This window comes from Antechinus flavipes, chromosome 1, assembly GCF_016432865.1.
Source record: "Antechinus flavipes isolate AdamAnt ecotype Samford, QLD, Australia chromosome 1, AdamAnt_v2, whole genome shotgun sequence".
In the NCBI taxonomy this organism is placed as follows: Eukaryota; Metazoa; Chordata; class Mammalia; order Dasyuromorphia; family Dasyuridae; genus Antechinus; species Antechinus flavipes.
In genome coordinates, this window is record NC_067398.1 from 47,347,506 (window position 1) to 47,363,052 (window position 15,547).

Consider the following 15,547-nt stretch of genomic DNA (forward strand, 5'->3'; position numbering starts at 1 on the left):
TCACACAGTGACATTATCTGTAGGAGGTCTGTCATCCCTGCCAAGCTTTGTAATTACTTGCTCCTCGTTCTGTTTCCAACAAATTGTAAATCACCTCCAGGGCTGTATCTCCCAGATTACCAGAAAATGTTAACAGGCCTTGGAAAAAATTAGTAGATTTTGAGTCAACACTAAGACTACAAACCTTGCCCCCTTTCTCTTAAGTCAGAAATGGTGGGAAGGGGAGCATGGCTCAGAGTTTATTTTTGGATCCAGTTTAACTAAATAGACCCGTGTTTTCTTGGTCAAATCACACTCCCTTTTGGCCTGAATGAATGACTAAAGGCCCTGCTCCTCCCCTCTCTTTTCCTTTAAAGGCAATGGTAGAGGGTGGGGTGGGGCTGAGGGTGGAGGGGAAAGCTGGGTACAGTCTAGTCCAGATCCCGAGAGTGTGAATTCCCGTCTCCCTGCACACACAGCAGCTCCCAGTCCAGTGGGACAGATGTGAATCAAGCCTCAGGCAGCTGGCTCAGCTTCCTGAGCCTGACGTCACACTGGGTGACACCTCTCCCCTCTCCTCTCTGCCTCCCAGGCAAAAGGGACAGTAGGAGCAAAGCCTGAGCCTGGGATTGGTCAGAAAAGTTGGCAAGTGCTCGACGATTGGCTGGCAAGGTTTTAGAGGGAGTCCTGTTCTCCAATTAAAGCCGCCTGAAACAGCCTGGCTGGGTACAGAGCTCACAACTGGAACTAGAGTATTATTATCCATCTCTCAACATCTCCCAGACATCAGTCATTCAAACAAGAGCTGTCAGAAGCGCTCCCCACAGCTCTCAGTGCAGTCAATCCATAGCACTGCAAAATCTGACCCTGCCTCTGTTCAAGAAGAAAAGGGAAAATTGGCCATGGATCTGAACCCTGCAGTCCAAAAGGTGAGTTGAGATTTTATTTAACCTGGTTAACTTTCTTTTTCTACCTTTCTGCTTTTCTGAAATTTACTAGGAATTCTCAGGAGGATCAAGTATTTTTTTTTTCCCCCTGATTCTCACTAAACCCAATGTCACCACAAAAAAAGTTCCAGCTACCTCTAGGCACCAAGGTAATGGGCTCCCAAAGCCATTAGTTCACAGTCACTGAAAACCAAACTAGATCCTTTGAGGTAATCTGATTCCCATCATTGCCTTCATGAAAGTTTAAACAGAAGCTTTAATTTGACAGATGAAACTTGTCTGTTCTCCTACTCTCCAGTACCAGGGAGGGAAGAACAGATTTTTCATTTTTCATACTGAAAATGTATTTTGCCAAAAGGGAAATTCTTCTTTTGCTTTCATCCTTGGGGTTTCTCCTCCACTCGTTCCAGTCATAGCCAAAACTGCTTCTTCAGTGGCTGACATTGGCAGCTGGAGCAGCAATTCAAGCACAAGGGAACTGATTTCTGTCCCCCGGGGTCTGCACATTTCCCTCTTGAGAAGGGCTGGCCAGAAGCCCAGCAGGCAGCGTGAAAAGAATCACAGGTCACAGGAAATCAAGCTGAAGGAGAAGGTTTCAGTTGTTCCTGAGGCTCAAAAACATGCTATTTACCTGGCCCATGGTCAAAGGGAAAGGAAAAGTTTGAGAATCACAGAATGCTAGAGAGACCAGGAAGGGAACATAGAAAGTGTCTAGTTGAACCCTCCTATTTCATAGCTGGGGATTTTGTGACTCAAAGATGAGATAATACTCACATAGCTAGATGACTAGAACTGGTTAGGGACTAGAACTCGCAACTCCTGCTACCTAAAGCACTTTCCATGTCCTATGACACACCATGTAAGGTTAAGCACTGAAAGGAATCTTAATAGTTCACCTGCTCCAACCCTTCATTTTAGAGAAGACAAGACTGGGAACCAGATAGAGAAGTGATGATTTGTCCAAGATCATTCAAATAGCAAATGGTACAACTGGTTTTTGAACTCTGACCTTCTTACTCTCAGACCAGCGTTCTTTCCAATACACCTCACTAAAACTGGAAAGTGGAGAATTCACCAGGGAACTTAGGCAATGAGAGAAGGTGAAATGCCAATCAGTCGATGTATTTCCTTGCTATTAATTCTGCGAAAAGAGCTATTCACATACAGTTTTCCAGAGGTGGATCATTGAAGAATCCCTTTTATGGGTTGATCCTCACTGCAATCTCTCTCCTTGATCACATCTGCTTAAAGGCTTCTCTAGAACCCATAGACCAGAATCTATAAATTACACGGAGAAAGTCCATGATCTGGAATACCAGCAATAATCATTATTCTCTTCCAAGACAATATCTAAATTCAGTTATAAAATAGCAGGCATTTTATCCACCTGCTTAAAAATCCACAGAACAATAAATAGAACAGAACAGAAGGATATCTGTCTGAAAACCAAATCTGTCTGAAGTCTTATCAAAAAAAGAATTACACAAATAACAATAGATGTTGATAAATCATAATAGGGCAGTAGCATAGAGCAATTTGAAGTATTTACTTGGGTTATCTCATTTGAGCTTTCAAATAATTCTGTGAAATAAGAGTCATAATACTTAATCCCATTTTACAGATGAGGAAATTGAGACTTAGAGAGGTAAAGTTACTTTGCCATGGTCACAGGATGTCAGTGTGGTGATGTAGTTTGTCAGATTATTTCAGTAAATGATCAGAGTCCCCAAATAAGAGCATGTATACCCAAAATATGGGGGAGGGGAAAATACATTATCTAAATAGTGATATGATCTAAATAGTGATAAGCGATCGTCTTCATTTTTCTTTCATAGAGTAGGGAATTATGAAAGATTATTCTACCAGCAGATAATTTTTGTCCAAACCTCTCCTCCCTAGACCTACTGAAGAGAGCAAAATTTCCTCTTGAAATTTTGTAATTTTGTCTTTTGGCCCAAGCCGATTAATTGCTAAGAAGGATAGCAGGTCCAAGCCTGCTCCAGCAGCAGGCAGACAGCCCTTTTGCAGTCCTATTTTGTTTTTTGTATGGCAATTTTATTTTCTTTTGCATGGGAAAACAGGATTATCTGGTTTAGAGGAAGAACATTTTCTCCTCCTTGCCACTCTCAAATGCCAACTTCCCTGGCCTACACAGAGTGGATTTTCCATTAGGATCCAATTACAGGCTTAGAAAAGGTATGTGACGGTGCAGACATGAAAGGAAAGATATTTAATGCCTCTTGGGATTGTGACAATCAAAAAGATGAGTATAGCTTTAGAGGTTACCGAATGTCTTATGTACCAAAAAAAAAAGAAGGAAAAATAGTAGGTGGGGAGGTGGCGAGGATTGGAGGAAGAGCATGGTTGGCTATTCTGAAAAGAATAGCAGTCATAAAGTTTCATGTCTCTCCAAATGCATGTTGGAATGCTTTATTACCTTTTTACTTATTAAATTCACAACTGGGCTGCCTTATACCGTTTGCCTAGTGGATACACAATCACAGACATTTTGAAATACTTTCATAAGTATTTAGATTTGAAGAGGATATGCTTACAGATGGAGTCATTTCAATGAACTTACAAAAGATAACAAAATAATTCCTCTCCCCTCAAAAAAAATCTAATGATACTAAAGTGCTTCAAGAGCCCTTGCCTTGGTGATTTGATTTTTACTTAATATAATAAACTTAACAGCTGCACTTGGAAGTCGATGCATTTGCTACTCAGAGAGAGGGGTGTCTGAATGGAAAGAGCGTCCTACAAAATGGGGAGATTCTGTAGTCATAGATTTAGAGTTGAATGGGACTATGGAGCTCACCATATTCGACCCCCTGCTTTTGCAGATAAATGACAAACATCTGACCTTTCCACGGTTATGCAAGTGGAAAATTGCAGGATTGAAATTTGAACCCTAATCCTTTGGCCCCAAACCCATTGTTCTCACTACCCAACAACATTGTCTGTCGCTATTAGATATGCCAGTCAGTGCTGGGTCATTCTGTTAGGCACAGACTTTCAGAATCCATCTCATGAAAACCATACCTGAACAAGAATTTCTTTGACAATAAACACTATATTCTTCAATGAGAAGGAACGCGTCACCTCCAGATATGGCTCCTTTCACTTACACATAGCTGGACTCGTTAGTCATGCTTCTTTATGTCAAGCTTAAATTTGCCTTTTTCAACTTCCTCTCATTGTTCTTAACTATCCTCTAGGACCAAAGAACAAAAGTAATCTTTATACTCCATGGCTTCTGTTTTGATACTAAAGTTCCTATTAACCCATTAATTCATTAGTCTTCATACATCATAAAGTTGAGGCAATTCCCTAGAGCAATTGCCTTCCTCTAGAGCCCTCCAAGTTTATTGACACAGCCCCTAAAATGGACCACTCAGGACTGAACATATACTCCAGATGAGGTCTGAACAGGGCTTTTTTATTAATTGATATAGAATTTACTAATGTCTTTGGAAATGGAAAAAAAAAATAACAAAACCTGATGTTTATATTGCTCATGAAGGGTTTTTTAAAGTAAATTTGTAGTGATTTCTTTTGATTCCTTTAGAGTTTGCAAAACACTAGGATCACATTTGAGGCTCACCACACACAACTCTTTGAGGATTACTGGTGTTATTATTCTAATTTTTTAATTGAGGAAATTGAGACAAAATAACTTGTTTATGATTATACAGCTAGCAAATGTTAGTATCAGGAGCTGAATCCTGGTGTCTCCTAACACCAGCCCAAGGTTCTTTCCACTACACTGCCCTATTAACTACGTTGACATTTTATTAAAGAGTACTTGCAAGAATAACATTGATCCAAGGTATTTGCTAAGGAATTTTGCAGATCTGAAACAAGGCATCAGGAAGCATCTTATCGCTTTTGTGGGTGTTGTGTTGTCTTTTAGGAAACTAAGGCTAAGAAGCTGTACAATTGATAGAATTATAAAGTATCTATAATTGATATAAGCAAAAGAACTCTTAGAAATCATATTTTATTTTTCAGTCATTTGGTCATGTTTGATTCTATGTGACCTCATTTGGGATTTGCTTGTCAAAGATACTGGAGTAGTTTGCCATTTCCATTTCTGGCTCATTTTACAGATGAGGAAACTGAGGTAAACAGGATTAAGTAACTTGCCCAGAATCACACAACTAGAAAATATCTAATGCTCTGTCCACCTACCCTCCCTGATCACTATCAACTTTATGCAATTACAATGTTGTAGATTTAGATATGGAAGGAACCTCAGAAGTCACAGGGTCTAATTATCTCATTTTACAAATGAGGAAACTGAGGCTCAGAGAAAGGCTTTGAGTAAAGTAGAGAGAGCAGCAGAAGAATTCTTTCAATGTCTATCCAGCCTGAGTCTGTCCAGAACCACAATAATGCATGAGCAACTGTCTTTTGGACCAGTTTTCCCATAGGCATTTCCTAGGCAGATTATTTAATTTCTTAGAGTCTCTATTTCTTCATCAAGCAAAATGCAGGCATTTAATAAATGACCTCTAGGTTCCCTTTGGGCTTGAAATCTGTGATACCATGTGGCTTCTCAGATCATGTTGGGTGTCTCTAGACTTTTCCCCATCAATCTTTCTTCCCATTATCTTGCTCCAGGCTAAATCTCCCCCTGGTACTCAGTGGACCTTTCCTGATTTCACCTCTCATTCCTACACTGTGCTTCTTGGCAAGGTCTGCAGGCAAGCCATCCAACATAAACATGGCTCCTGGGGAATTGACATTGGCTCCTTCTGTCTTCAAAACATACTAAGCCATCCCTTAAAGACTTTAATTACTATGACATTGGAAGGATGCCCGTAGGTACAGCTCCTTAGGCCCAAAATGAGCTAGAGGAGAATATTCCCTGTGCCAGTGCCTCTGAGAATCAACACTGAAGATGTGATTTTTTAAATTGTGGATTTTTATGGTATTATGGGAATATGCTTCAGTTCTCAGATTGGTTGAAGATTTGCAACTGACATGCAAAAACAGCCAATTTTAGATTACCTGTGGCTATGGGGATCATTAAAAGTTAGAGAATAGCCAGCAATCTAAGCTTTTAAGCCTTTAGTTTCAGAATCAGCACAGAGCTTACCAATCTAGCAAACATCTTTTAGGGGAATACTGAATTCAGGGAACTGTGGTAGGTGCTGGCATCACAAAGAAAGAAACAGTTTGGTTCCTGCCCTCTAAGAGCTTACATACTGGGGGTAGGATTCAACATATACTAAGTATATTTAATTTGTAGAAGGAAAAGAGAAAGAGCTTATCTGATTCTATTAGTATGTAAATATATTCACTTATTGGAGTTGTCTTCCTTTCACTCACTGCTCATCAAATGATGAAAAAAAAAAAAAAAAAAAGCAAGTTCCTCAAAACTGTTTAAAAAAAATAAAAAGAAATGGTTCCTGGAAAAGAAAAGACTCTAGGAGCAACATGATAGCTGTAATAACTTTTTAATTGATTTCTTTTAACTATTTGCCTCAATTCTCTCCCCAACTCCAGTCCATCCAAAGCAATCCAAAATACAAGTCTGACCATGTCTTCCACTACTTACTATATTCCCATGACTCCCTATTCCTTCCAGAATTAAAGACAAAGTAGTCTGTCTGGCATTTAAAACCCTTCACAACTTGATTCCCTTCTTGCTTCTCACTGGACAGAGAAAGAAAGTGTTTTGCCCAATCCACCCAACTAGTGATAGGTAGAACTTGAACTCAGGTCTTGCTAGGTTAGTCCAAAAACATATCTCTGCTGGAGGTAAAAGAATGATGCTTTGAAGGCTCTTAGTTCAAGAGCTAGAGAGGATTTCAGAAGCCATCTCCTCCAATTCTTTCATATCACAGTGAAGAATGCTGAGATCCAAGGACTTCAAAGGATCTGCCCAATGTCATATAATATTATGTCAGAAGCAAAATTTTAATCCAAGGTTCTGTGGATACAGATTTCAAAAGACCCAAAAGCCAATGTGAGAAAACTGCTATTTTCAAAAATGTCTTCATTTAAAAAAAAAAAAAAATGAAAACATTCTTTTTCTATACCTGACAAAGACTTTCTTTCTATTCCATTCAAGGGCTTCATTAAGATGATTAAATGGGTTTGACTTTGTAAGGATAATTCTTAAACTAGTCTCTGAGGGGATAATATATACACATCCTTTAGCTCTGGAATTTTCTAGTGCATCTGTTGGCAATTTACAAAATTAAAAAAAAAAAAAAGCACTATCAAGGGCACTTAAAGTACTCCATAGTGAAGAGAATATGGGCCTGGAGTCAAGAAGACTTGAGTCCAAATGCAACCTCAGATATACTTCCGAGCTGTGTGACTCTTATCAAGTCACTTAACTATGTTTGCCTCAGTTTCCTCATCTGTCAAATGAGCTAGAGAAAAAAATGGCGAACCACCTTAGTATGTTTGTGAAGAAAACCTTAAATGGGGTCACAAAGAGTTGGACAACACCAAAAAAAAAAAAACAAAAAAAAAAAACAACAGCTAACCAATAACAATGAGCTATCAATCTCATCTCATGTATGCTCGATGACATTTCTAATAGTTTTCATCAGCACTCTCATCTCATTCAAGCCCATGATGGAAGAGTATAATTTACTAAAAAGTCACATTTTCTAAATTATTATTGGACAACAAAAGAAGATGGCTTTAAAAGAAACATGTCCCATCTGTGCAATACACACATATGCACACACACAAACACACACACAAATACACACACACACACACACATACACACACAAAGTATTTGCTTTTCTTCAAGCAGCCAAGTTTCTCTGGACTACTAATTGAATTTCTGACCAAGTTGCTTTACCTTTTAGGGATAAAAATGGGAACAGGTAGAGGTCCAGGAGTATATATTCTGCGAAAACAGGGATTCTAGAGGTCAATGGTTATTATTAAAAGGCTTTATGTGCAGATTGTAAATTACACAAAAAAATCTGATCCAGGATTCACCAAACAAGTCCCCAGATGTTATACAGAAACTCCTTCCTCTTCTGACCACCCACTTTGCACTGCTCTTTATTGGTCCAAACCAGATGCTTATTAACAACAAGCTAATGCCATCTCCAGGGACTAGCTACTTGATGGTTGCCTGAGGCTGCTGTTGCTCCTCCATGCCATAAGAATGTCCCCTGTTTCCCCCATGGACTTCTAAACTCTGGAGGCAAATGGGGAAAAATAAAGGTGATAAATTTAAAGGAACTAAAAACACAATTTTAAACTTGAAAACTCCCTAAGGAAAGACTACAAATTTGATATTCACACACTCAAAATATGTTTACCACATGTAAATATGGTTCACTTATTTCCTATATCTAGATTTGGCCTTCAAAAGAATCCTAGAGATCCTCTGTCTTGAAGCTTCCAGGAAATACAAGTCCAGGGCACGTATTTGGCCTCTGGGATGTGTATCGTTGCTTGTCTAATTGGTCTGACTCATGGTCTGCCTTGTAACATGTGAATCAGAACCAAACAAAACACCGGACCCAAGCCCCCACTCGGACATACTTTAAAAGGAAATGCTATTTCTATTTCATAAGCCTCTGAACACTGAGGAACCCGTTAGTAAATCCTTCAATCTGAAGAAAGAGAGCTGAACACTGGTTAGATAGCAGCTGTTACCAATCCTGACTGTTTGTTCATAAATTGATCTTGGTTTCTGTACTTAAACATTGGATTTTTTATTAAAATTCCCTTTGAAGATAGAGTATGAATTAAGCATAGACTGGTAAATTCAACACAAATTTAAGTACTTACTATGATCTAGCCAATGAACTTGAAATTGAAGATATTAACACAAAACAAAATGATCCTCACTCTCTATGAGCTCACATAACTTTTAATCTAGGTGAAGGGAAGGGAAGGAGACTATATTAAGCAGATAAATAAATACAAAGGTATTATTATTGTTAGTAAACAAAACAGTCTCCTGCCCCCAAGAAGTTTAAATATTACTAGGGATTAAATATTCAATAAAGAAAATAGATTGATAGACAGATAGGCAAATGAGTAAATATAAAGAATAAACAAAATTATCTCAAGAAGGAGTGAATACAGAGACTTTTTTTCAAGAATTTGAGACTCTATTCCATGGAAGGAACATTGTATTTTCTCCTGGGAGTCAAAAACGAAGGCAGTAGCTGAAAATGACAGAAGCAGATTTCAACTCATGGTTGGGAAGAACTTCTTAGCAAACTACATTGTCCCAAAGTTCTGTAGGCTGAGTTCTGGATAAGTAAATTGACTCTTCACCAGAGGTCTTCAAGGCAAGAACCCTTTGAGATCATAAGATCATAGACTAAGAGCTGGAATGCAAGAATTGAAACCATTGACTTTAGAGTTAAGGATGCTGAAAGGTTAAAAAGGATGCATAAAAGTTAAAAATGGCTAGCTTAAAGTCACAGGGATATTATTTTCCTAAGTTGGGATTTGAATTCAAGTGTTATTATTCCAAATTCAGCAAGAAGGTTTAGTCCTTTTGTTCCCTGCCATACGTGGATTTTTCATCATTGGGTACAGTCCCTTCTTTTGTCAAAGAATGACAAAGACTTGGCCAAGATCTCATGTCTATTTGTCATGAGTACAAGAAACAAAGCTAAGTTCTCTAAACTACTAATCCACTGTTCGCTCCTCTCTCCCACACTGCCTTGAATGCTAAGCTAAAAGACAGACATGTTTTCTTCACTTCTTGGCCAGGAGAGAGAGCTATGTCATCCCTCATTCTTTCTATCTCCACATGTCTAGGTCAAATATGGATATCCTGTAGCCTATAAAAGTCAGTCCTAACTTCACTGGTTATTATCATATTATATGAGCAGACATAAGAGAAACAATATAAATCTTGTAGCATGTCCTTTGTACTTTATCATTTTTTGAGTGTTTTCATCTTTGATTTGGAGTCAGTAGATCAAGGTTCAAATTGTGTCTCTGATATTTCCTAGTAGCATAAACCTAAAGCAAATCGCTTGCCTCTCTGAGACTCGGTTTCTCTTCCTCCAAAAATGTAACTAATAAAACAAGGAAAGAAGAATGAAATAAGCATTTATATAGCACCTACTGTGTGTCAAGCAAAGTTCTGAGAACTTTTAAAAAATTAATACTTTCTCATTTGATTCTGACCACAACCTGCTCTAGCCTATCGCAATAGAAATGGAAATACACTATTCATCAGGATATTTTTCCCCACATTAGCCTTGAGAGGAAAATAGATCAGGGATTGTTGTCCTTCATTCATAGGATTGATCAGTCATTGAAGAGGGAACTGAGAGAAGGGAATTGAACAAATTCCCATAGTTAGATAGTAGCAAGGGCAGGATTCACCCAAGCAACTCCAAATTCTGTGCTTTCACATCAAGCTATCAATAAAGAACTTTGGACATTGAACCCTAATGAGACCAATATCAGGCCTTAGGCAAAATTGTGAAGTGGGTGGGTACTAGATTACATTTTATCCCTTTCATAAACTACTCCCATTGACCCCTGGGACGTCTTTCTTATACAGGTTTCCCATCCTTACAAAATCACAAACTCTCTAAGCTACAAAGGAGCCTAAATGCTTTTTAGTCTAAGCCAACCCTGAAATGTTTCCTTCATAACATCTCCCACAAGTCATCATCCAGGCTTGGCTTGAAGAAATCTTGCAATGGGAATCCCATTCCCCCTGTCAGCTCAGTACCCTTTTGAAATGCTCAAATTGTTAAGACAATTATCTACATTAACATTGTCTATCTCTTTGACACTCCCTCCCATTGGTATTAGTTTTAGACATCAAATGAATAAGTTAAATCCAGAGTCACACTAAATAAGACTGATCTCTCTCCCACTTGCCAAACAGCTATTATGCTCCACCCCCAATTAAAGTTATTAAGCATTTAGTAAGCATCTACTGTGTACCAAGCAATGTGTTAAGCACTAGAGGTGCCAAGAAAGGCAAAATACAGTCCCTTCTCTCAAGGAACTCGCAGTCTAATGGAGGAGACAATATACCAAGGGGAAAAAAAAAAAACACCTATGTATCAGTAAAATGGATGTGTGTGTGTGTGTGTGCGCGCCCGCGCGAGTGTGTGTGGTAAATTGAAGATAACCTCAGAGGGAAGATACAAACGTTACTAAATAATGGGAAAGGCTTTCTGTTGAAGATTGAATTTAAGTTCCTTTACCCTAGTGGTTCTCAAACCTTTGTTCTCAGTATCCCTTTATTGTATTAAGAAATATTGTTCAAAGACAAATTATTGTTCAAATATTGTCCAATTAAAATTATTTATCCAAAGAGTTTTTATTTATGTAGGTTATGTATGTATGTGTATATATGTTTACCATATCAGAAATAAAAACTAATTTTGAATTTGTAGATCCTCTGAAAAAGTTTCAGAGATGCCTGGGATACTTTGGACCACTCTTGAGAACCATTGTCTTACCCAATCTTCATGTAAACTCAAGGGCCCTCAACATCCTTATTGCCCTCCTCTTAACATTCTCTACTTTTTTCAATGTCCTTCTTAAGATGCAGCATTTAAATCTGACCCTTTACCAAGTCCTTCCCTCCCCAAATTAACCAATTCTGAGTTCCAGGAATTCATAAACCTACTTCAATCTCTGCTACCAAAATAGTTAAAGCTACTAGAAGATTGCTGTTTTATACTGTCCTAGGGATTACAGTTGCATTTTTAATGGGCTTCTTTGGAGCAAGTGACAAAGAGGACATAGGTAGGTTGGTATTATTTTGGGTTGGGCAGGCTTTTTAATACTTTACATCATGCCATTAGAGTGGCTACCTTTACTACCTTTGTGTAGGGCTTTATCTGCCCAAAATATTTTTATTTTTGTATAAGACAAATAATTCTTTTATGAACATTGAAAACTTTATCATGTGTTAGCAATGTTAATACAACTAGGGGAGAGCGATGCTTAATTAAAGAAGGATGATCCAAGAAGAGCAAAGTATTACCTCTCTTCTCCCTGAGTAAGCATCCTGTCCTTAAGATGTTCTCATCTATTTGGACAGCATGACTAACAGGTTTTTCCAGGTACTGATTCACAAGGTTCCCTACAGAGGTCAATGAGAACATGAGTCTATGAGAAGCCAAAGGGAATCGGATCTGTCTCATGACTTGTCCAACTCCCTTATTAGGAAAGTGACTTCCAGAGATCCCTGTCTCCCCCTTGCCCTGGTTTCATTAAAGACATATTGTCTGTCACCTGTCTCTCCAAATACATGATTGTACAATCCTGTTTTATTTTCTTATTTCTGGCTTCAATGTTTAAATTTGTATAAAAAGTAATCATTTCTTATATTCAGCAGTTGTCTCGCTCAATTGAGAATGGACTCATAGGATTATGTTTTTAGAACCAGATAGGACCTTAGAATTCAGTCCTTTCATTTTATACATAAAATGAAAGTCCAAAGTAATTTACCCAAAGTCATGCTGCAGGCAGCCAATAGCCCATCTAGAGTTTAAATCCAGGTCTTTTGACTTCAGATTTCAGTGTTCTCTGCAATCTCTTTTGAGTAAAGAATTGAATTTTTAAAGCTGATTGTAGGGTAGGGTTTTTTCTTTTGAAACTATAGTTGTGATTTATACAGTATAGGGAAATAAAAGTGAATAAAATCTCTCTCTGCAATCAAACCAGCACTTGCTCTTCATTTTATAGGCATTTCCACATGTCCAGATCATTAGGAAGTTAAATGACTTGGGGAGAATGAATTTAAACCTAGACCTGCTTCATACCCACTATGTTTACTAATTCTGGTGCCTCTTTCCTCCACTGGATGACTTGCAAGAATATACATTTCATGGAAGGGCTTGTGATTTAGAGTTACAAAGCACTAGTATACTCTAGGTCTACCTCCTATTTTTACAGATGGAAAAACCAAAGCTTAGAAAGTGAAGTAATTGACTGGTCTGAGGTGACACAAATAACATAGAACTGATCCAAGATCCTAAAGAATGGTTCCCTGCTTCCAACTCCAGTAGGGGAGAGGGGCAGCTACATGGTATAGTGGATAGAGCATTGGATCAGGAGTCAGGAACATTCATCTTCCTGAGTTCAGATCCAGCCTCAGGCATTAGCTGTATGACCCTGGACAAGTCACTTGCCTCAGTTTCCTCATGTGTATAATGAGCTGGAGAAGCAAATAACAAACTACTCCAGTACCTTTGCCCCCCCCGCCAAAAAAAAAAAAAAACTCAAAACAGGATCACAAAGAGCTAGACATGACTAGACCCTAACAGTGCTCTGTACCTAACAGGTATATAACAAATGCTTTTGGAATTGATTGAATCTTGAATTCATCTTTGACCCATTTGTCCAAACTTTGGTAATCTAATAGTAGGATCAGAAAGAACATGAATCAGTGTTGCAGAGAAGTAAATTTCATTTTCATTTCCCATCCCATCTATCTGAATACTAATTGGGAAATGAATAACTTTGCCCTCTCCTTCACTCTGCTTTGTGGCCTGAGGATACATGTTTTAATTTCCCTATCCATATAGGAACAGAACTCCCTCCTTTTCATCTGAGCTCTTACTCTCTTTCCCTTCTAGCACAAATCCATTCCACGACAATGAGGTGGCAAAAAGAGCCTGCCAGTCTGGCACGGTGAGAACCTGGGAAGGCTGTTACTTGAGAGGCCCACATTCTGAGAGGAAGCCCAAGAACAGTTAGTTTCTTAATGTCCTCATTCCTAGTGAGCCTCGCTGTTTTAAGTCTCAGCTTTGCTCACTGACCAAAGGCCCCAAGAAAACATAGGGAACATATGAGAAGAAGAGGGATCAAAAAATGTACTCACTAACTCAGTCCAGGAATGATGATCTATATAACCATTCACCTGCCAAACACGGTACTCTATGTCCTGGCAAAAGACAAAATATACCATTTAAGGTGTCATGTGGAAAGGACATGCTCGGTACTTCACCTTTAGTTTTGAAACCATTTAAATAATTAGAGGAAAGAAAACTTGAATAGGAATCTTTAATGAACTGTGAAGAAAAAAAACTTTTCTGAAATATGAGAATTCAGTTAACAAAGTCCAAAATCTCCAGTTAGAGTCAGTTCCCTCATGGCGTTCTCATTGCAGATTTTGTCAGGCGGTAATGTATATGTTTTCTCGTGATATTCTGGAGCATTAGAAAGCCTGTCCTGTGCTGAAATGCTGAACACACATGGTTTTGATATCAAAATGCCACTTGGGTGATTGTTCTTGACTTTTGACAGTTGCTTATGGTTACATTAGAAAGAAACAGACAGTCTACGTGGTTCTCTGCCAGTTATCTGGAGAATGAAATTAGAGGGATCATCCTTCTGTTTATAGAGGCCCAGGGACTAGACAGGGGTAGATGGGAAAAGTATCCCACCTCATCCTTGCCTCCCTAAACAGCCATCAGAGTTAAATGGATGGTGGAAAATAATTCTGTTGAAATAACTTGGAACTTGCTAGAAGGAACGTGGAGCTAAGGATGGACTAACCAGACTAGAACTTTTCAGTCTTAAAAGAAAAGAATGAAATGGGAATCTATGCAAGTTTCTAAGCACTTGAAGGGGATCAAGAGAATGAGTGGGGCAGAAGGGTTTCCCCAAATCTTGGAATCTGAAAGTGTCAAGAGTTCTGGGTGCTTCCTTGAAACTTCCTGTTTAAAAGCAACTCCTGCAGAAAAAGAGGTTACTTTGGGACAAATATATAGCTAATAGGGATTTTAAGGGACATTATGTCCATGACCCCAAGACCCCAAGGGAATAAGGAATCTGAAGTCAGAAAGATCTGAATTCAAATTTGGACTGAGATACTAACTGGCTGTGATCCTGGGTAATTTGCTTAAATTGCCATTTGCCTCAGTTTCCTCAACTATAAAATGGGGATAATAAAAATGTACCTCAAAAGTATTGCTTTAAGAATCAAATGAGATAATATTTGTAAAAATATATTTACACATGCCTGGCACATTTCTTTTCCTGCAACTGAACTATAAGGTCTTTGATAAAAGGAACCTTTTTTGTATTTTCCCCAGGCTCTAACACAATGCCTGCCATGAATTAGGGACTATGGCAGGTGTTTAATTAAAAAAAAAAAGAAAAAGAGTGAAAAAATATTAGAAGAAAAGTTGGAAACTAGGCAAGTTTTATGAAGAAGGATTTGAGCTGGACTTTGAAGGGAAGAGAGAAAAGAATTATGATGCTTATGGTTGAGAATGCTGGAAAAAAATTATATATTGCCTCAGGTATCTGTTAATAAATATTAATTAAGTGCCTTATTTTATATCACTGGGAATACAAAGAAAGGTAAAGAATAGCCCTAACTCCAGTAGCGGGTCACTGGTACTACAGGTGGTAATCCTTACTTTAAACAAATTACCCTTAGCCAATATTCAATCCAAAGGGCCCATTGAAATGAAAGCCAGAGTCAGTATTAGAAATTCTGGCACCTGAGACAAATACCACAAAGTGTGCCCAGAGAAAAATATGTGAAAGATATATTGAATTCATACTTTAAAGTGGGGAAGAGATAATGGCCAAGGAGCATAGAGATCCTGGGATGCTATCAAAGGAAAGACATGGTTGGAGACAGAATTGGAGAGTTGGAAGGGACCACTCCACTCACAAGGGAA

At 38.4% G+C, this 15,547-nt stretch overlaps 1 protein-coding gene across 2 annotated transcripts in view; it reads left to right on the forward strand.

The window, feature by feature from the left end:
- The first annotated feature begins 517 nt into the window (after positions 1–517).
- Positions 518–15,547, forward strand: part of LMCD1 (LIM and cysteine rich domains 1) — a 72,867-nt gene continuing 57,837 nt past the window's right edge. The window contains exon 1 of one of the 2 annotated variants that reach the window (XM_051981360.1): positions 518–908. In XM_051981360.1, coding sequence (XP_051837320.1) covers positions 882–908 — 27 coding nt within the window. In that variant the 5' untranslated portion in view covers positions 518–881. The remainder of the gene's footprint in view (positions 909–15,547) is intronic. The other variant, XM_051981367.1, reaches the window with a different exon arrangement.